Source organism: Numida meleagris, chromosome Z (assembly GCF_002078875.1).
Source record: "Numida meleagris isolate 19003 breed g44 Domestic line chromosome Z, NumMel1.0, whole genome shotgun sequence".
Taxonomy (NCBI): domain Eukaryota; kingdom Metazoa; phylum Chordata; class Aves; order Galliformes; family Numididae; genus Numida; species Numida meleagris.
In genome coordinates this window covers 10,218,157-10,239,053 of record NC_034438.1, presented here as the reverse complement: position 1 = coordinate 10,239,053, position 20,897 = coordinate 10,218,157, and the positions used below count along the sequence as shown (strand labels likewise).

Genomic DNA, 20,897 nt, shown 5'->3' with positions numbered 1-20,897 from the left:
AGAATACTTTTCCCCCTGCAGCCTGCCTTAGCTAATCCAGTACAATAATGAATTCATTTTGAAGTGAAAACCAGGTGGGAGTTGTGAAAGAAGGGAAACTTGTTTTCTTTCAATCCTTGAAAAGCTGATAAACAGGAAGAGAAAACAAACAAATTCACAAAAAGATGATATATTTTGTTTAATGAATAAGTCAATTGCAAGTTAAATTCTTTCACGTAAACTTCATTATCCGTCTATCACCTCTGAGATTATTTTAAAATAAACAGTGCTGCTTGTTGAAAAGCTCTATAATGAACACTTGTAACTGCTTAAATTCAGAGTTGTAGATATTTAAAGAAGCAAAGATAACACTACATGTGTCTTCTAAGTTAGCTAAAGAAGTGCCAAGTTTTGCCAGCTAATAAGGAAATTACTCCAATAACTAAAAGATAAAATTGCAGAGCAAGATCAAAGCCAGTGATTCAAGTCAAGGTGGTCTGCTGGCTGATTGAAATTCAGTGACTTCATCCCTTGTGTCATAAGTGAACCATTTGTCACTGCAGCTTCAGTCAGGGCCAGTCTAAAAAAGTGAAGGTTTACTCCTATCAACAGTCACAAAACTCTAAGTTTCAGGCCTTCTTTATACTGTGGGAGCTTTGCAGACTTGATTTCACCTGTGCCTAGAAACTACTGAACATATAATCTCTATGGCTGCTGCTAGTGAGTCTTACTGCTCTGCTACTGCTGAATTTCATCTCAGAGAGTAAAATTTCATTAGAAGTGATTCATCTGGCCCCAAATACAAGTCCGCATGTGAGCTGGGCTCCCTTTGGAGTCACAGGAGAAAGTCAGGCACCCCGAATGGTGATTCACCTCATCCTTAAGTGTCTGAAACGGCCTTGATGAATTGCGCCCTAAAACTGGTGATTTCCTTACCTTGGCTGAAGTGAGCAGAGTGACTGTCTGGGTTGTAGAGGTCCTTGTGGAGCAGGAGTTGCTCATGTAAGAGCAGCAGCTGCAGGAGGTGGGCTGCTGCATTCTGTAATGTGTTTTTCATTTCAGGATGGTGTTTACTAGGAGGCAATGTTGCAAAAGCCCCCAGATCAGGGATGTGCCCATTTGTCTCGGAGGTCTCAGCATCATCCTCCTTTGCATACAGTTAGTTCAGTCTACCTGTAGCTTTTCCAAGGGATAGATTATAAATATCTACCTCATGTCCGTGTTGTCAGAAATTTCCTGATGCTTCTACAGAATAATTCTTTTAATCAATTTTTCTGTTTCTTTGTGAATGTTTCCAAAGAGGAGCAAAATAACTGTTGGAAACTGACTTGAGGTGGTCATCTCACACAGGAAGGGAAATGTAGAGACATTTTCTGTGAATTCCTTGTTCCCAGTGCCAGGAGGTGCTGGAATTTTAAGAGGCACATGATTTAAGAGTGGATGTGAGAGACGATTGGCACTTTCCCTTTAAGCTCAGATGACCATATTGCAGTTTGTTGTTGCCCTCTGTTCTGAATATTTTTAATTTTTCCTAAGCACAGACGTATTTAATGCCAAGACAGCAATAATTGCAGATAAGTACTGTGGCAAGACTACATCCCACAAAACAATCCATGAAGGAATTTAAATATGGAAATTATTTTAGGAACTCTGTTATGCAAGTGTAGCTTCTTGTTCCCAGTGTCAGTATTTTTAAAAATAAATATGTATAATGTCCAAGGCAGAAATTTATTCACATTCCACCAGCACTATCATTTTTTTAATGTGATCCCACTCCTTTTAGTAGTCTGCCTTTGTAAGCACAAAGCCATAGCAAACCCCGCCATGTTACAGTCTCTATCATACTTTTTAAATGCTGCACCTCTGAAATGCAGGTACACAACTGGGGCAGAGGTTTTTCAGCTTTAAGGCTCCAGCAAGGTTTGTACCCCTTTTTGTATCCTCCCATTTCTTTCTTTTTTGAAAGTAGTAAAAAGGACTGGGTACAGGCAAGGAAGGAAGCAGTGCTGCCTCTCAGGGCAAGATCGTGCTGCAGGATGTTAGTTTCTGTCCAGTGTTTCCACCCAGTCTGACAAATGGAGTCCTGATATACATAATTTTGACCCTAAACCAAGGCAAGTTTCTCAAGTTTCTTCAGAGGAGAAGGAAAGAGCTGTAAAAAATAGCTGGTAAAAAAAAAAAATTACAGTTTGTTACCAGTCCTTAATGAGAGTATTTTTCAGGGCACAGCTGGGCTTGGGCCCCCTGCCCTGTGCTGTGTAATGGGAGCTGCCTTTGATCCAAAATCACCATGAGTAAAGAGTTTTACTCCTGAGAGGTGCAGGTCCTTCACTGCTTCCTCCATGCACTCTGAGGAGGGAAAGCAATTTTTTCATTGCCTTTATTGCCTGTTGTTTTTTTGTTTGTTTGTTTTTGTTTAATAAAACAAAATACTGGCAGCAGTACCTGGGATACTGGGGGAAGAACACAAGCTCAGTATTCACCTGCTTTAGGAGGACCTGATAGGTCTTGTAGATGAATTTGCTTTCCCACGGACACTCCTTTTAGGCAGTAGTGCCATATAAACATCACCAAGGGCTTGACACCTGCACTCAGTTGTTGCTATGCCATTAGCATCTTCTTTTTTTTTTAATTTATTTATTTTTAAGCACAAGGCTCCCCAAGCATTTACTTCTCTTGGTTCAAACAGCATCATGGTCCTCTAACCAAGCAGAGGAGCCACATCCACTCTCATCTCAAGGTCACGTGTGCTTCCAGGTCACCTTTGGGAGCTTAGTGTTAGTCTTCATCATTACTTATTTAGCCATTACAGGGAGTTTCTCACTGTTGTTCCAAAAATAAAAAGATTGTCTAGCTTTTAATTTTTTGTAAGTATTTAAAGGCACACTGCTTAGGGCTATCACTTTTATCTCTTTTATTGATTTTTTTTTTATGCAAAATAGCCCAGAATCTGATCCAGGGCAACCTTTTCACTGATCTCATGAAGCTTTAGATCAGGGTTTCAGAACCTTTTAGCATCAGCACTCATTAGACAGAAGGATTTTTCTGCTATGTAGCAGCTAGTCAACTGTCCTGCTTTTAAAATTCTGATTACTTTACTAGTATTCCGAGTTAAATTATTTCCCTTCTGTGACACAAAACATGTAAATGCAGCATGGACACAGAATCCCAATTATTTGTAAGTATTTCTTTTCCATTAAGAAAAATGCTGCACTGGCAGCCACTGCACACGTGGTTTTCTCCTTGACCGCAGTGGGAGAGCTGTCAGAGAAGTAGATACAGCATCTGCCTCCCATTCAGGGTGTTGATCATACTATTGACTTTACTGGTGCCTTTCTGACTGCACAGGACTGAATAGCGTTGCCAGTGAGGTGACATGAAATAAAAACTTTGTGGTCAAATCCGCCCTCACTTGTTGTAACTTAAATCTCTGTGTTCAAAATCTGGCTTGTTCTTTGCTCTGAGATGTCTTCTCATCATATTTAGACTTCAGCCCACCCTTTAAAAATAAGCAAGCACAGCATGGGAGTAAAGCTGTCTTTCCATTTGCACATTTACTTCCCATCAGCCATTCCTCACTGCGTGATTTCCAGCTCTTGGGGGAGGTTCAGTTTTCCCTTGTACTCTGCCATCTGCCTAAAGTGCGGGAAAGGGGACATTTGGATGGAAAAAGGAAGGTGGTCCTATAGTGGAACCTAATTTGGAGCTGAAAATATGTTTTTCCCTTAGGAAATGGCTCTTGGAGGAGAGGAGACAAGCATGACCTTGAAGCAAAGAAAGCATACTCATACCTCCAAACAATCACTCTGCTGAGGACTGTGAAGCCTGAGTTTGAGAAGTTTTCCCTAGAAGTGAAAAGTTCTGTTCAGAAGCAAGGTCTGCATGAGGATGACTATGTAAGTACGTGGTGACAGACTTCAGGTATTAGCATCTTTTTCAAGTAACACTCCCTCTTAAAGCAAAAGTAGCAGTGAGCCCTCCTCAGAACAGAAACACCTGTGTTCAGTTCTAACTGAACTATTATATATTCATTATGTTGTCTACATAATGTTTTTTTTTCTCTTTCTTCCCTGGGGATAAAGCAAGTAGCAGCTAGAATAGATGTGCTTAGGTTTGCACCCCATCGTCTATGGCCACTTCTGTGCTCATCCTAAACATTTCCTTGACAGTCTACCTTCCATGTGTTGGAGAGTAAATCTTCCAAATATGTTAAGAGATGAAGCTTGAAGAGAGTTTGACCAGTCTTCAGCTGTAGGAAATAAGGGCTGTAATACGAACAGTTCCTTAGGAATAATGGCTGTCAAGGGAAAAGCTTGAATCTCTTGCAGTTAAGAGTGTGAGACAGAACTTTTCTTGCTATGATATATGCCTACAAAGAGAGGAATAATGAACCCATGAAGACAAGTGAAATTTTGACTTCATAAACTAAAGCATTATATTATGCTGTTTTTCAAGCAAATTCAAATGTTGCTGAGAAGTAGACTATGAAATTAAGATTCTGCAGCAAGGCTGAATTTGCTTGATAGCTGTCATCTTGGCTAAAAGAAATGAGAGAAAGACATCCAGAGCATTCCTAAAAGAAGATTTGAGGGAATTTATGCTCTAAATTCAAGAAAGCAACACAAAACTCTCATTTGCTAGCTTCCACTTAGCTACCTACCTCAGCTCTTTAAGCACTGTGTCTCTCTCCCCTGTGGTGGTATCATCTTTCTAGTTCAAAGCAAAAATGTGGATTTACTTGATTGAAATGTATTGATTTAAATGTTATGTTGAGTCACATCAGTGGCTTGTATTGTAAAAATCAAGCTTTCAGAGTGTACGAAAATAATCTTTTGTTGGATTCTTTGCCTCACATTACTAGAGAAAACCCAGCTGGCAAGTTCAAGGTGCTGCTCACTGAAGAACCTGCTAAATGTGTTTTGAGCAATGCATGGAACTAATTTGTGCTATTCCTCCTTTTTCCCTCCACGTGCCTTTTTGCATATGTCACTTAGCAAGACATGTATCTTGAAAATCTGCCATTTGTTCTTGCTTGTGGTTGGTGAGAAATGCAAATTTGAATATTAAAGATCCAGTCACCCTTGAAGAGTGTCAGTTGGAATGTTTTCTGGCATTTCTAGTGCAAGCAGTGTGATGTTTTCCCATATGAAAGAAGACTTAAACTGCTGAGAGCTTAAGATGGTGTCTGCCCAGCTTGTGGATGACGGGCCGTGTTAGGGAAGATGATTTGGATCAGGGAGAGAGGAAGCTTTGCTGTTCTGTAGGATGGGAGCCCACTGCAAACCTCGTGCCAGTTGAGCATAGATGCTGAGTTAGGGACACTGGACAGATGTAAGCTGTGGTATGGTCAAACAGAATTGCATCCATTGTATCCCCAGTGCCAATGGGGAGAGATTTTGCAAGCTGTCTGTTGGGCAGACTCCTTCAACATTCTTCTACTTGCTGCTGGAAGTCCTTTTTCCTCAGGCCGTGGTTGCTTACGTAATCGGATGTCTGTGTTGGCCGTGCTCCTGGCAGTCCCAGGGCAGCTGCAGGGGTGCCTGGCTCCGCACTGCCTCAGCATCAACCTTCTGTCTAGCTTGGAGGGCCATCTCCCCATACATCCTCTTCCTGCTTGGGATCCAGAGCCTTTTGCCTTGTTCCAAGCATATCTGTTCCCAGAAAAATCAGCCTTTACCAAGCAGTCGCAAAGGGCTCCCACTGCTGACATTTCTACTCATCTGCCCACTCTTTCTTTACCGCTTGGCTTTCTGAACACTTCCCAGCCCATTCTCATTGGGACAGAGGGAGGATTTACAATCTATATACACACACTGCAGTTTCCTCTTGACTGAAATGGCAATTCGTGACTTGCAGGAAGCTCCTGGTGGAGGCTGTAGGGATTTGGGGCTTCCACCTAGGAGCTACCAATCTTGGCTATGGGGAAAAGAATTTAGGAAAAGCAGGGCAGAATATCTTGGTATTGGATGCTCAGTGTGTATAGATGACAGCAAACTCTCCCACACCTGCTTTTTCACAGCTTCCTAACATAGTGGGGGAAATATAACTTAAAAGCACTAGCCTTGGGTTGAATATAACAAAAACACTATGTGTTACATACGTGTGTGTATGTGAACTTTAATAAGATTTGTGATGCAAAACCGTTCATGGTGGATTTTGCCTTTTCCCAGTTTTAACAGTGAGAAAGGGGTGGCTCATATTCCCTTAACTGATTGTCTTGCTGCCATGTTCAGAGGGGAAACATTTCAAGGAGAAATAAAAAGCTAAACTGTGGGCCAGTTCCTTCCTCTCTGAAGGATATGTGTGTAGCGGACAGTGCCTCATTAACAGTACTGCTTTTGGCAACATGGGAGGAAAGCAGCAATGTTAGCCTCAAAGCATGCTGACCAGGGCTGTTTTCTCCAAGGGAAGCTCTCTGGGGGGAGGTCATTCAGCTGAATGGGCTGGGAAGTGACAGAGACAGATTTTCTCTGCTGGGTTCTGCTCCTAGAAACAAAACCTGTGGGGAAAGGCGGTCTGTGGTACAGTCTATCTCAAGTCCTATCAGTGGGTGTTGAAATACAATCCTCGTCCTTTTCTGCAAGCTGTGTCCCAAGAGGACAAATTCAGACAAATCTGGATTTGAAGCATTTAGTGTTTCTGCTTCTCTGTGTGGATTTTTGCAGTGTTATGGGAAAAGTGAGCCCTGGATCTATGGCCTGAATTATCTCATAGTGACCATAACAGAAACAAAAGTAGTTAGTGCTGCCATTTTGTCCTGGCTTCTTGCCAACGCTAATGCTAAAGGCATTATTATCTAGTAAAAAAGAATATCATAAAAATGGAAAATAACCAGATGACAGAAGGAAAGATAAGAGAGACAGAAAGGGCAAAGTCCTAAAACAGCTGTCAAACTGCTGGACTGCAGAACACATGTCACCCTTGTTTTTCGCCTAATACAACACACCCTTGGAGGAGTATCAGGTCAAAGAGTGTTGGTCATCCTCATCTCCAGCTGTGAAATCACACAGAAGTAAGTGAAAAAAAAAAATCAGGAAATATGTTCTGGATGCATCTTTTCCATGTCAGAAATTGCTGTTGTTTTTGCAGGGATGTTACGCTGTGATGGTAGGGAAAGTAAAAGAACCCCACATCTTTTGAGGGAGCAGGAAGGTGTGGAAAAGGCAATTTCTCTGTCAGGGAATCTCTGTTGTGTAGTAAGAAGTTTCCTTAAACACTTTTTAACAAAACAGCAATGAAATTTAAGGGATATGAAGAGGTCCTGAGAGGTCATCTTAGAATTATTTGGGTAGGCAGTAGTTGTAGAGGATAGGACTAAAAATGATAATATTCCCTGCCTGCGCTATCGTATTGCCTGATTTCAAGAAGCGCCATGTTGTTTGGTAGAAAGTCTGACCATTTCATTTACTGCTTACTTAGAGGCTGCCTTCTGTAAAATTATACCCAAAGTGGCATTCCTTCCAAAAATCTGTTCAGATACAGAATTCAGGTGTAGGGACAATAGAATTGCTTTAATGTTGTTACACTTACAGCATTTTAATCACTTCTAATGTTGATTTATTACTAAGATATTAACAGCAACATGTCCTGGGCTTTCTGAAGCAACTGAGACCATTGGGTTAACAGCAAAATATGGGACTATCTCTGTGTGCAGACCTGTAGCCTAGGTCAGGCAGCAATGGGCATTGCGTGCTTTTACTTGACAGAAGAACTTAAAACTGTCTTTGAATTGGTGTGTACATAACTCCCAACAGATATTCTAGTTAAAAATGTTTATGAATAAATAGCGTTTCAGTTAAAGTATATGCATAAGCCATTTTTATTAAATAATGCTGAACACATAATGAATTGGTAGTACGGTGCAGTTTGGAAGTTCTTAATGCATCTTCTGTTCTTGACTCAGGCATAGGATTCAATAAACGCTTTTTTTAAATCTAACCCAGTATTCTGAGCAGGGATGATTTTACAGCCTGGGATATTTGCTCTTCTGAGGTTACAGACCACCCATGGCTTGTTTTTTCTTCTCATTTAAAAGCTGAAAGTGCAACTAATTAAATATTTCTGCCGTATTAACTACATGACAGTATTGTTTGCTAGGTGAATGCGTGGGGTTTATCCTACCCACAGACCTTTTTGCAACACTGAAAATGGGCTGCAGGAGGAGGGAACTGGAGCCCAATTTGCGTGTAAATCTTACTGAAAGAATGAGCGCAGAGTGAGAGCAACATAGATTAATTAGATCAGTGAGATGCTACTACCTTTTTGAAAGGGCAAGTCTGTTATTTTTTTGGTTTTAGCCCTCTGAATTGAGAAATACTCAGCATCAGAACAACTGTTCAAGCTCCAATAGTTAACTACAAAAGCTACGTGGGAGGTAGCTGTGCTCATAAAGTTTATCATCCCATCCATAACATCCGTGCCAGACTCTTCCCCATGTGTATTCCTTACGTCAGCCTTTTAATTGGGATTGTATACCAGCTAAGATAAGTGTTGGGAGAAGCAAGCAATTCAGTCATGTCACTGAGAGAGATGGTAAAAATGTAACGTATTCAGCAGTGTATGTCCCACTTGTGTTTTTCAGACATAGCCAGGCAAGATTAATGACAGTCAGGCTTTTGTGTCTCTTCTGACTACACCAGAATGAGAGAGAGTTTGGGGGAGATTTTTTAAAACTCTGCCAGGGAATAATTTGTTCAAATGAATAGGTCTATTCAGCTGCTGGAGTGCTTTGCTAATTGTGTTCAAAAGAATAAAAGCAAACCACAAGCTGCTTTCAGCAGCCAGAAAAAAAATGGGTTCACATGCCAGCTTATTAACAAGATGATTTCTATTAGTAAAACATATTTAGGATTTTTGAGACCAGCTTTTCACCCTGTGAAATTAATGAGACTTTTTTCAATTTCCATGAGAGCAATGTTGATCTCTGAACTGCTTATTTCCATGAACATAGCAGGCACTTTTTTTGCTGAAGTTAATTGTTTCTCAGTAATATGAAAGATCACTGTCTTCCACATTGGAGTCTTAGGGAAAACTACAGTGTTATAGTATGTTATTTGCAGTTAACAGATGTCATAAAAGACAGGAAAAGAAAGAAATTATTCTTCTCTTCCAGTGGATTTCTGTTTAGATTTTCTAGTCTGCCTAAGCATATTTTTGAAGCTGTTCAAACTATGAATGAGATAAAATAAAACTGTAGGTATATCTGAAAATAGTAACATCTGAACTCTTTGGGAATGTAGACGTTTAGAATTGATCTTCATATATATGTTGTATATTTTCCATAGCCCCATGTTTTTACTTCGGTTTCACAGACATTCACATTCCACTTTACTAAACAGACACACAGAAATGTATGGGCAAGGCACTATTCCTTTGAAGTGCTTGCTAGAAATACACCTTATTTTCCACTAATAAAGTGTGAAAAATATGTCTCCCAGCAAAGTTCATAAACTGTTTTTGTTTATAAGGTGTCTGCATGCTATTTGCATTGCTAATGATCCAAATGCTTGTATGTCCCATTAAGGTCTTATTTAAATTTATGGGAATTTTGCTACTGATATTAAATAGCGCACAAGTTTGTCTCAGTGGTGTTTGAATGAAGGTGGGGAAAAAAAACTATGCCTCTTGCTTTGCGCAAAATGACACTTGGAAAATGAAAGACCTTTGCTAACTGATTTTTTTCATTCTTTTTGCATTATTTATTTTATTTTATTTTATATTTATATTTATATATATTTATTATTATTTTATATTATTTTATTTATTCTTTTTGAAGGTAGTGCCTTCTGCCTGCCCCTTTCCCTAAGTAACCTGTGAAAATCACACCGCATTGACAGCTTCCTTTTGAACTGTATTAAAAAAAAAAAAAATCAAAACCAACCACAGACTCATGTAAGCCGTGCATAAACTGTGTCCCATGTTGGGATCTATTGATAGCAAGCTGCAGTACAAAAGCAGGGTCCTGGGTGCGAAGCTGCCTGCTGTGTTCTAATGGGAGACACCTGCATGGCTCACCTCAAGCTACAGAAAAATATACAGGGCAAAGATTTCAGTATTTATTTCATTTATGAACCTTAAGAAAGGGGCAGTTCTTCAGCACCCAAATTGTGTATTCCTGTGTTAAGGGCTGCAGGGCAAAAGAGCTGCTGCCTCCCCAGAGGCAGATCCCATGCTGAGTTTGTTCAGTAAAACTTTCCTATGCTCATTTGGGCTACTGATACTGCAAAAGCCATCCCTAATAATAGAAGGGGTCTCTGTGACATTTAAGTGACAGTCTTCCAGGAGATTTCACAAAGGTGGAAAGCAGTAATGCCACATGTCTGTGAGCTCCTACTACGCTGGCATGCTCACTGCCAAGTGCTGGAAGCTTGTACCACCTGAGGGCAGCCCCAAGACAGACCCTATCCTCCAAGGCCACACATCTTTTAACTGGAGAGGGGGACATAGCAGCCCCCTTGCCTGAGTGCTGTCACCACATGGAGAGAGGAGTTAAGCAGCCAGCTGGACGCATTTTGTCAGGTATTCAGTATCTGAAAGAAAATAACAATAATAACTCATCTATTTTTAAAATATTTTGAATGGAAACAATAGCTGCCTGAGGGTTTGCATTAGTTCTGTGCCATTGAGATTTACAAGTCAGTATACGCAGTTACCTTGGTATTTAGTGGTAAATGATTTACTTCTCCACCAGCACCTGAGTTTGGGTCCAGGGCACGCATGCTCCAGGGTGCCCTGCAGACAGGTGGCTGGTGCCAGGCAGGGGAGGGCCAGAGTTCAGGCTCCTGCCAAGGAAGGTTGCAGTTGTGGATTTCTTTTGTGCCAGGAAAGCTGTTGCAGCCCTGGGGCTTTTAGATGAAAGGGGTAGGGGATTTGAAAGAGCTGGCTGCCTGTGGCTGTTTTTTTTCTAAAAACTCCTGTCTGTGTGCAGCAGGGAGTTTGTTACCTGCCTAGGTGAGAGTAATGGGGTCTTTTCTCACTGTCCTCCATCTTCTCAAGGAGGTGAAGGTCAAGGTCGAGCCACTGTGCTGATGCTTATGAATCCTATTTTTGTGTGCCTATTCCTCGCCCAGTACTGAACAAGGAGCTTGAATGCCGAATCTTAGCTCTGAGGGTACTTTTGAGCTAAGCGCCACTTTTGGCTGTGCCTAAATGGTCCGTGTTTATCCAGACCTTACAACAGTTTTTAAAGCAAATGCCATGCTGGATAGCTTTTGCTAATTTGCTGCAAAGCAGAAAAACCATTTTCCTTCCATAGCTCTGTAAGTAAATGTGATAAACTTATGTGGCTTTTTATCCTATTGAATTTTTACCAGCCCACCCTCATAGTATTTATTCACAAACTAACATACCACAGGTAAATTCAGTTTGAGCCTGAGTTTCCACAAAACTGATTTAGTGTTTTTGCCTGAGTTTTGTGTGAGAACTGACGTGATCTTGAGAGTTCCTAGTATAGAAAATAAAATACTTCTGTGATTTTTGTGGTTTGGTAATAAAGTTAGAAGTCCAAAACTCAAAACAATTGCACAAAGATAAACAGTTAACAAAAAAATGTCCTTCCTGTTTGTCCTAGCTCTGCATTTATTTAAACTAGTTAGCTTATTTTAGCAAGTGGAACTGATTTTTTTCAGATGAGTGGCTCTGTCATGCTGAAAACTGAAATATATTTCTGCTTTAAAAGCAAGCTAACTCGCTGGCATTTAAAACTTAATACCTAATGAAAGTACTGATGTGTTTTTTTGGTTACGAGTTGTTCGTCTGCACTTAAAATGTCTTATCTGTTGCATAAAATGCTAACTTAAAATGTAAGCATTCATTCCAACTGTAGAACAGGTTATCATCAGACTACCAGTGGGGTCCTTAAAATACTCTCTTCGTGACAAGCATGTTTTAATTTCTGTGTGTTCCTCTCTGTGCTGAGAAGAATAGCCTGTTTAATGACTCTCATGTTTTGCCACTGTGAGTAGAAGTACAGCTTCTGAATGTAGTTCTGTAACTGATCACCTGAACGGCTGTTTGTTACAAGGCAGGAAATCCTAAAAATGTTAAATTTTTAGAATGACAGTTATACCTTTTACAGTTTAAATCCCTTCAGCATCCAACCAGTGGTAATATAATTCCGTGTGCTAAAGATCCTTTGTGTTGATCATTTATGTTTAGAGATTTGTTGTGAATATGGTGGGATGTATTCGACCTTAGTTGCAGGAATCCATTAATACATATTCTGATTCTGCCTTAATAGGTAGCTTGGAGTCCTTGGAGAAAATTTTAATACATGAATATTGTATATGTAAAGTATACGTAAAGTAAAAAATCCCATTAAATGTTTATTCTGTAGGTAGTTCAGTTCTGGTACAAAGGCAGTGCTGCAAAACAGCTATAGCAGTTGTACTACTTTGAGACCAGCATTAAAACACAATATAGAATCCAAACTACAGATGGGTAAAGTGGCTGAAATCGACTTGCTGAAGAAATCAGTGAGCATGTTTGGCAGAGCCGGGAATAAAGCCCACAGGGGATTGCAGGGGGAAAGTCTGTCTCCAAAAGTGTTCCTGAACCCCAGACTGGGGCAATTCTCACTCATCTTCCCTGTGCTCTGGTCATGCTCCTGGAGGTCTGTGGAGAGTCCTGGGCTGGGTGATGTCATACTGCAGGGTTTGGTCCAAAGTTCATGTAAAGCAGCGAAAGTGAGAGCCCCTTTACGTGAGCTGACTGTGGGTAAGGCTCTATCTAATCTGCTGAGATGGAGATTCCCGTGCCTGTATTTAATGGAAAGAGCAGGTTTGGGTTACATCTGGAAAGCTCCCTGCATAGCCTGTTGGCACCAGTCACTAGGTGTTTAAAGCTGTTTCCTAGATGATGATACAAGACGTTTGCAAGCAATAAATAAGCAGACAATGGGCAACTCACACAAGCAGTGTGGTGGTGGGGCTTCTCCATGCACTTGCACATTGGCTGGGCTCGGTCGTGACAAAGTTTTACAGTGAGGCTCTCCTGCAGTCTGGCATTGAATAGGTCTCTGCTTCAATTCACGGCTGAAACAAAAGAAATTCACGGCTGAAACAAAAGAGCAGCTTGTGGCTGCTCTGGCTGGATGACAGTAAGTAAATCTCCCAGTTTTTCGAGAATGGGGTATTAAGCAAAACTAGGAAGAGAGCATAAAGAATGTAGAGGAGATAGAAGAGCAGAGCGATGGTTCTGTGATTAGTTTTCTTCCCCTTCCAAGAAAATAGACTTCACTGACAAAATCCCTTAACTCTCTGAAATTAGTTGCTTTTTTTTTTTTAAAGTAAATCCAAGACACTAGTTGTTAATTAATGAAAAGAAAATAAAAATAAATTTCTTTTATTTCAGCAGACATTTTGTTGAACAGAGGACCAGCTTCTGGTTTGCATCAGGCCTTGAAGTAGGTGGGAGTTTTACACTGTGTTTGTTGCAGGTGATATATCAGGGGAAGCATCCCCTTGTCTGGTGGAACAAGGGTTTGACACAGCAAGCTAGCCCCAGCTGGTGATCTGGGCAGGGAGAAAACCTAGGAGAGGTTTATTCCCCTTTCTCCTGCAATTGAGAGTAGATGCAATTGATGCAAGAATCAGTAGAAACTGGGATCTTTCTAAATATTTTATCTCTCAAATGGTAGAATCATAGGATCATAGAATGGGCTGGGTTGAAAAGGACCTCAAAGATCATCTAGTTTCAACCCCCCTGCTGTGGGCAGGGTCACCAACCACTAGACCAGGCTGCCCAGAGCCACATCCAGCCTGGCCTTGAATGCATCCAGGGACGGGGCATCCACAACCTCTCTGAGCAACCTGTTCCAGTGTGTCACCACCCTCTGTGTGGAAAAACATCATCCTAATATCTAACCTAAACCTCCCCTGTCTCAGTTTAAAACCATTCCCCCTTGTCCTATTGCTATCCACCCTCATGAACAATTGTTCCCCTCCTGTTTATACGCTCCCTTCAAGTACTGGAAGGCCACAATGAGGTCACTCTGGAGCCTTCTCTTCTCCAAGCTAAACAAGAATCTTTCTTCATAGGAGAGGTGCTCCAGCCCTCTGATCATCTTGGTGGCCCTCCTCTGGATTCGTTCCAAGAGCTCTGTGTCTTTCTTGATGCTTTCAGGCTCTTTCATGCTGGAGGTGGGCAGCAGATGTGCTACAGTGCTCGCTCTCAGGTATAACCACATTCCTGTTTCTTCCACCTGTGCCTTCTTTTTTACACTTGAGTTGAAAACTCCTGTAGTTTGCAGGGCCATGTCATGCAGTGTGCAGAACCATTAGAGAGAGGCTCACATCTCTGTCTCCAGTGCAGTCACCATCACCATTGTAGCAATACCAGTGAAGAGATGGAGAAGAGCAGGCAGCCTTCTTGGAAAAAGCCTTCTTCAGGTTGAAGGGAAGTGATGTTTTGTTCAACTGCCATGCTAATAATTTGTCAAGGCTGATATTTAACCTGTAATTTTAAAGCAGAATATGACCGTCGCTTTGCAGAATAGTAAAATAGCATGCACCTCTGTTGGATTTCTGCATGCACATTGTCTTCCTGTGAAAGCCTGAATTCATGCTCCTTTGGGAAATGCAATAGTGTTTGAATAAAATAAGCAGGATGATTTATTGCTGTATGACATCTCCTCACACTGGGGAATGCTCATCATCTTCTTCTGGGATGTGATATTAGATTCAACCCCAAATTATAAATCAGTCTAGGGAAAATAGTATTTGTCATTTTGAAAAACAAGTCCTAAGCTTTGGTATAATGACTTCTTGAGCACGTGCCAGCTTATGTATTTGTACAGAGTTGGTATCAGTAAATACAATGAGAGTTTGTCCTTGGTTACATCTGTGTTTGGCAGAACACTATATATTCTTTTCCAGTTGTGAATTAATATTGAGGAAATAGCATTCTCCAGAGAAGGCAGGTTTCCGTTATTTTTTCTCTTTTCCTTCCTGTTTCTTTGAACTGCTAAGGTCCTACTCAATCAGGGAACCAGACTGGTTGCCTGAGAGAATATGCCACCTTCTCAGTATGTAGGTATTTAAACATACAGTTCTGATTAAGTGTTTTGCAGCTTTATTGCTGAGCTGGTTTCACAGTGGCATGATTTCTGTGGGAACAAGTCAAGTTATGCATCTGTAGGCACCCTGATACATGCTGTTTATGACAGCAAGCCATGACTGAATCCTTTACTGTGTTTGGGAGTCCTTGAAATCCCAATCCAGGTGCTTAGGAGTTGTGGTAGACATAGACTGCATTTAGGAATATTTCAAGTTTCTGTTTCATTGTGGCATTAGGAAATCATGTGTGCTGTAGACTCACAGTATGGTGGTAACACTCAGGATCGTATTGCATTTGTGGCAGTAGGACTACTGCAAAGCTGAAAGTGGTTATAGCATTACGCCTTCAAATTGCATTTTCCATATTTGCAGGGAGCACTCAGATGTGAGGATATCATTCTGTCATCTTCAAATCCTTAGCCTACATATCACTTCTATCCAAAGGTCCTCATTCTGTTTAAGCAAGCAAAAAAAATCTATGGAAATGATTGTAGCAAACATATTTGATCTTTTTTACAAAAAAAATAATTCTTAAGACCAAATCACTTGTATTTGCTGATCACCTACTCTGTGGAGATCATGACCTTATTCTGGGTTTGTGCAGCTCAGTAGTATAGCAACTCATCAAGGTCTTGCTGGACATCCTGGGAACATAAAGGAATAATTATAACAGTAACAGCACCTGTGGCAATAGTGCATGATATTGGCAAATAGAAGTTCCTGTTCAAAAATGATATAAAGAGTGTGTTGCTGGACTGTGAGTCATTCAACAGAAGATGACCAGAATTAGACATCCAGAAATGGATGTAGAAAAGTTAACAACATGAGGGTTTCTTGAAAAAGCTCATAAAATAAGAATAGTAGTTACAATGGGCTTGTTGAAGAAGGATTAAAATGAGAAAATGGAGAAATGACTTAGAACTGCTAAGAGGGATACTGCTGAGATAGATTAAAGCAGAATGATAGCAGGAAAAAATCTACTTAAAATATAATGTGTATTTCTGTGCCACAGAAGTCCATAGTCATATGTAGGAGATGAAACAGCATGTCAGGAGAGTAGTGTGAAGTACATCATGGTGTACACATACCTGAAATATTCTACGTTTGTACTTTGTTGCCATATTTTTACTGTGTCACGCTATAAGTTTTTAGTATTATACAGTATTGGTAAAACACATGACGGTTTGCTTGCAGTATTCTTACTTCTGAGGTTAGATGAGTTTTAAGTGATTATAGCATCAGACCTGCATAACTTGATCAGTTAAACTTTCAGCCCTGTGTACTAACATGAAAGAGAGTGAATTATCAGTGGACTTTAAATGAGTATTAGATCACCTGAGCCTTAGCACAAGTTCTTAAACCCATGTCAAGTATGTAAATTGGTGAGATTTTTGCAGAAAGTCTGGGTATGTCCCATGCAGTTCCTGTGGAGCCCTCAGTGGTTCTGGCTGGGGCAGCAGTCCAACAGCTGGAAAATCCCTGTGAATGTTCTGGGAAGCAGATTCAGACATCATTTAGGGAACACTAGCTATTTGCTTTTGCAGTAGAGAGAAACTAATGATGATCCTCCCCACCTTGCTCTGAAGTGGTATAAATTACTCTAATTGCTGGGATTCAGAGCTTGGCAGTTCCAGATACAAGAGAATAACCTTACTTAACAGTCAGTGAGCAGGATATGGAAAATTGTAGGTCCTGCATAGCTGCAGCTTGGCTGTCTTCCATGTCGGTAGTGTTTTGCATTGCTGTGTATGTTGTTAACACCTTGGTATATATGAACGGTGTGGTCACACTATAGCTGCTTGGGGAACTATATAACTTCGAACTGTGTAAAATTTGTGTAATTTTTTTTATTTAAATTCTTTTCTTACAGAATACAGTTAATTACAGTAGAAATGATCTGCTCATTAGTTATATTTTACCGTGAATCAAGTGTGAATGTAACAAGGAATGTATCTTGGCAGGGGGCTTCCACTTATTTGTACTGCAGCCTCCAGAGAAGTTCAGTGTTGCTCGATGACACATATGGTGAGGTGGCTTTGCTGTGCAGTAGAGGTTAGACCCAGCGCTATTTTAATAGACCTGATGTTCAGATTACAACCACAGCATTTGAAGCTCAGCTTTAATTAAAATAAAAATTAAAATATTAAAAGCATAAACAAAAATGGAAAATCATAGAATCATAGAATCATAGAATTAGCTAGGTTGGAAAAGACCTACAAGATCACCTAGTCCAATCCTATCAAAAATATTTTTATTAGTGCTTAACTAAGAGAACTGATAATTATCTACAAGATTAGTAGATCTTTAATGTCTTTTATAATCTGTGTAGTTTCATCCTGAGGACTGCCTAATGTTGAACTACACATTATTAGTTAATATGGAGATCTTCAAGCAACCTGTGAAGACATCTCCACAATGACTTTACTTCACAGTTTGACACACATGGAGTGTAGAATTCCTCTAGCTGTTTTAACCCTTTTTCTCATGGTTGTATATTTCTTGCACCGAGGAAAGGATGGTTTTGAGCTGATTGTTTTTTTTTTTTTTTTTTTTTTTGTATTTGTTATTCCTGCCAGATATTCTGGAATCCAAATAAATGCAGGACAAAAAGTGTAAAAACTGTTGAGGGAAAATAGTCTGTGTAATCATTTCTGATGGCCAAAATTCAGATTAAATGTAAAACAAAAGACATGATTAAAAAAGAAAATGTAGAGTAATAAAGAAAAGCCTTCTTACCAGTGAGATACATGAGGTATGGTTACATTCAGAATTGCCGTTGTCCAAAAAGGAACTCCTGGAACTATGAGGCTTGGGACACTGCTCTAGTAAGTCAAAAGTGGTATCAGATGCACAATCTGGCACAGTCTTTGCCCTCTTTTTATTCTGAGGGATCTGTTGTAGACAATCTTAGTCAGAAGCGAACAGGACTACAAAATGGACCTGAATGAACTCTGGACAGATAGAAAAGGGAACAAATAAACAGCAAGCCCTTAAAAACTCTCTGTGGCTGTCACTCATCTCTGTAAGATTCTTCCTGTTTCAAGTATCATGTACACTGTAGGCTAAAGTACTCCTGCACATCCTGCAACTCTGTCTCCATGGAGGAGCATGGCAACTTCTAAATGATACAGTGAGGTGAAAGGGAAGAAAACCTTATGCCCTTCATGGTATCTGGTATGTCCTTTCAAGAATGGTGCTTGAAAATGTTACTGGAATAGTAAGAAAAGTAGCCAGCATGCCCAACGTACAGCTTTACTGGGGAGTGCTTTCTAGCTATAATTATTAAATAGTATTGTTTTAGGAAAAGATGTGAAATGACACGGGTTACCAGTTTCACCTTCTTTGATAATGAAAGGTAAAATGATGGGGTTTGTGCAGGAGGAGCTTTGAGGTGGAACAGATGATCTTCTGATGATTTTTCAGTGTGATTTTTCCTCTATAATATGAGGGTTTTTGAGCAAGAGGCAAAGCAGGTGGCTGCCGCAATAACTTCCCAAACTGCCAACTGAGATTTGCCAGCACTCATCTGGCAAGTCTGCAGTGTCTACAGGAGGATTTTCAGGCCAGTTGCATGGGTAGATTTCAGATTGAGCAAGTTAGCTGACAAAATGGATTTTGAAGGTTGCTGTGTTACACCGAGAGGCCTTTGCCATGGACAAAGGAGGCAACAAAATAGCTTTCCTTGAAAGTGATGCCAGCCACAAGCTGTAAATCAGCCAGCAGGGAGGTAAGGCAGCTAGAGGGACTCATTTCTCTCCCTAAGAGAATGAGTGTCAGAACAAGAAAGCCCATGTTTGATTATCTGCAGGCCCCTTGGACTCTGAGGCGGGTTTTTTGTTTTGTTTTTTAATCCTGAAATATTATCCCCCCACACTGGCAAAGCTTGTCCTTGTGTGCACTCTGTCCATCAGCTTTTGTTATTCCACCAGAAGCCTGATTTTCACCTTTTCTCTCCTCCTTTCTCCTCAGGTCAAAATAACTGCAGCTGCCATTTAGTCCTTGGCTTTCAGACTGAGCTAAGTTGTTCTGTGCCTTCTGTAGCACTGTTGGTTTTTTGCCTGTAGTTGTGGTGCATTTTCTTAATGAAACATAAGCCAGATTATCTAAAAGTTCAATTTTAAATGTCAGAGAAATGTAAACTTTTGTATTATCAGTAAATAATTCTGAAATTCTCCTTACTGTTGGCAACTGGTTTAAGAGTGAAGGAATGTCTTGCATGTAATTACATTACCAGGAGTTGGTTAGTTCAGCTCAGCCAATCAGCTATGTAATACTTTTTATCTGTGGAGCAGTTATTTACTTAACTGCCTACATGTTTTTATCTTTTAACTTTTTCAATGCCCAGCTAAAACTGTGGGAGTTCGACTACTTAGCAACTTTATTTAGCAACAACTTTATTTAGCAATGTTTTTGTTGTGTTTTTTTTTTTTCTGTCAATATGCTGCAGTGGAGGATAAGCTAAGTAATTTTTCTATCCAGGAGAACATTTACAGAAATGTGGTGTTCACTGGAAATGGCAGTAAGAGACCTCATAACGTGGTGTAATCTGTGCTTATGCCTTTGCTAGTTTTAGTACATCAGGAACTTTTCCATTGCAGTGAAACTATGAGTGAATGGGAACATTATTCTTCCAGCTGAAAAGATAAATCTTTCTGAATTATTTTACACCAAGCCAGTAGAATGCATTGATTGAGATGTGAATTGCTGCCTACAGAACAGAAATACCTGGGCTGCTCAAGCCACGTTTGTGTGCTAATAATAATTCATTGTTTCATCGCTGAAGCAGACCAGACTCTAGTGTACAAACCTGTAATGTTTCTGCAAGCATTCTGCTTTTAACTGTTGTTGTTTCTCACCAGGATGCAGACCAAAAGCTACGGATTGACATGTGGGAGACAGAGCTGCTTTGCCACACTGACATTTTATGTTAGAGATAGAAAGCAACATTTCATTCTGTTAACGGTGCTTAGTGGAAAAAAAATAAAAGGAAACTTCTGTTGACAGTTCCAGAGAATGCATTGCTGTAGAGGGTAAACAGTTTCCTGCATTGTTCATTTGCTAGTGGAGAGGTGCTCAGCTGAATGAGGGACAGAAATGGAAGTGATAATCATTAAACAAACAAATCCTCTAGTTGCACGCTCCAAAAAATTCATGGTAGAACATACTTCTCAATCCAGAGAGTTGCTAAGGACTCTGTGCAGGGGGAGAAGGGCATACTCAGTGCTGTGGGTTGAAGGCGGTCAGCACCTGAGAGAATCTCACATCGTCAGCCACAGAATTTATGTGGCTGGGCATGGCAACTGAGATCAGAAAATCTTCCCCCTACCTGTAGAGCTATTCAGACACAGTATTGAGCATGTTTTGAATGTTCAGAATAGCAGATAGTGGTTAACTGTTTTCAAAAACTGTTTTCACTGTCCTCCTCTTTTTTTCTCTGAGGGGCATTCCTTCATGTGTTTGCAGTTGGGGAAAAAAAAAAAAAAACTCCAAATGTGTTGTTTTAGTTAATTTGGATATTCTCTCCAGTTAATCAGTTTCATTGGGAAGACATGCTTTTTCACATGTCAATTACCATTGCTTCCTTTTTTTTCTTTAGGTGAACATGTTTGTGGAAGGATTCCACGACGCTATCCTTCTTTATGCTCTGGCTTTACAGGAAGTCCTGAAGTTTGGTTTCAGTAAGAAAGACGGGGAAAAAATTGTTCAGCAAACACGTAATAGAACATATGAAGGTAAGAATACATGTAGAAAGCCAGCTTTCACAGTGGAAAAAAAATCAAGTCTTTGTTGTGTGCAGAATAAGGACTAGTGTCTATCTCACTCTTAAGAAACAGGAAGATATCCATGTGAAACCAGAAAGATCTT

General features: G+C 40.3%; 1 protein-coding gene across 2 annotated transcripts in view; it reads left to right on the top strand.

Annotated features, from left to right (window-relative positions):
- The window catches only part of NPR3 (natriuretic peptide receptor 3), a 47,973-nt gene that overhangs the window by 7,613 nt on the left and 19,463 nt on the right, over nucleotides 1–20,897 (top strand). For both annotated transcript variants that reach the window (XM_021380467.1, XM_021380468.1), the window contains exons 3-4: nucleotides 3,709–3,875; nucleotides 20,629–20,764. In XM_021380467.1, coding sequence (XP_021236142.1) covers nucleotides 3,709–3,875; nucleotides 20,629–20,764 — 303 coding nt within the window. The remainder of the gene's footprint in view (nucleotides 1–3,708; nucleotides 3,876–20,628; nucleotides 20,765–20,897) is intronic.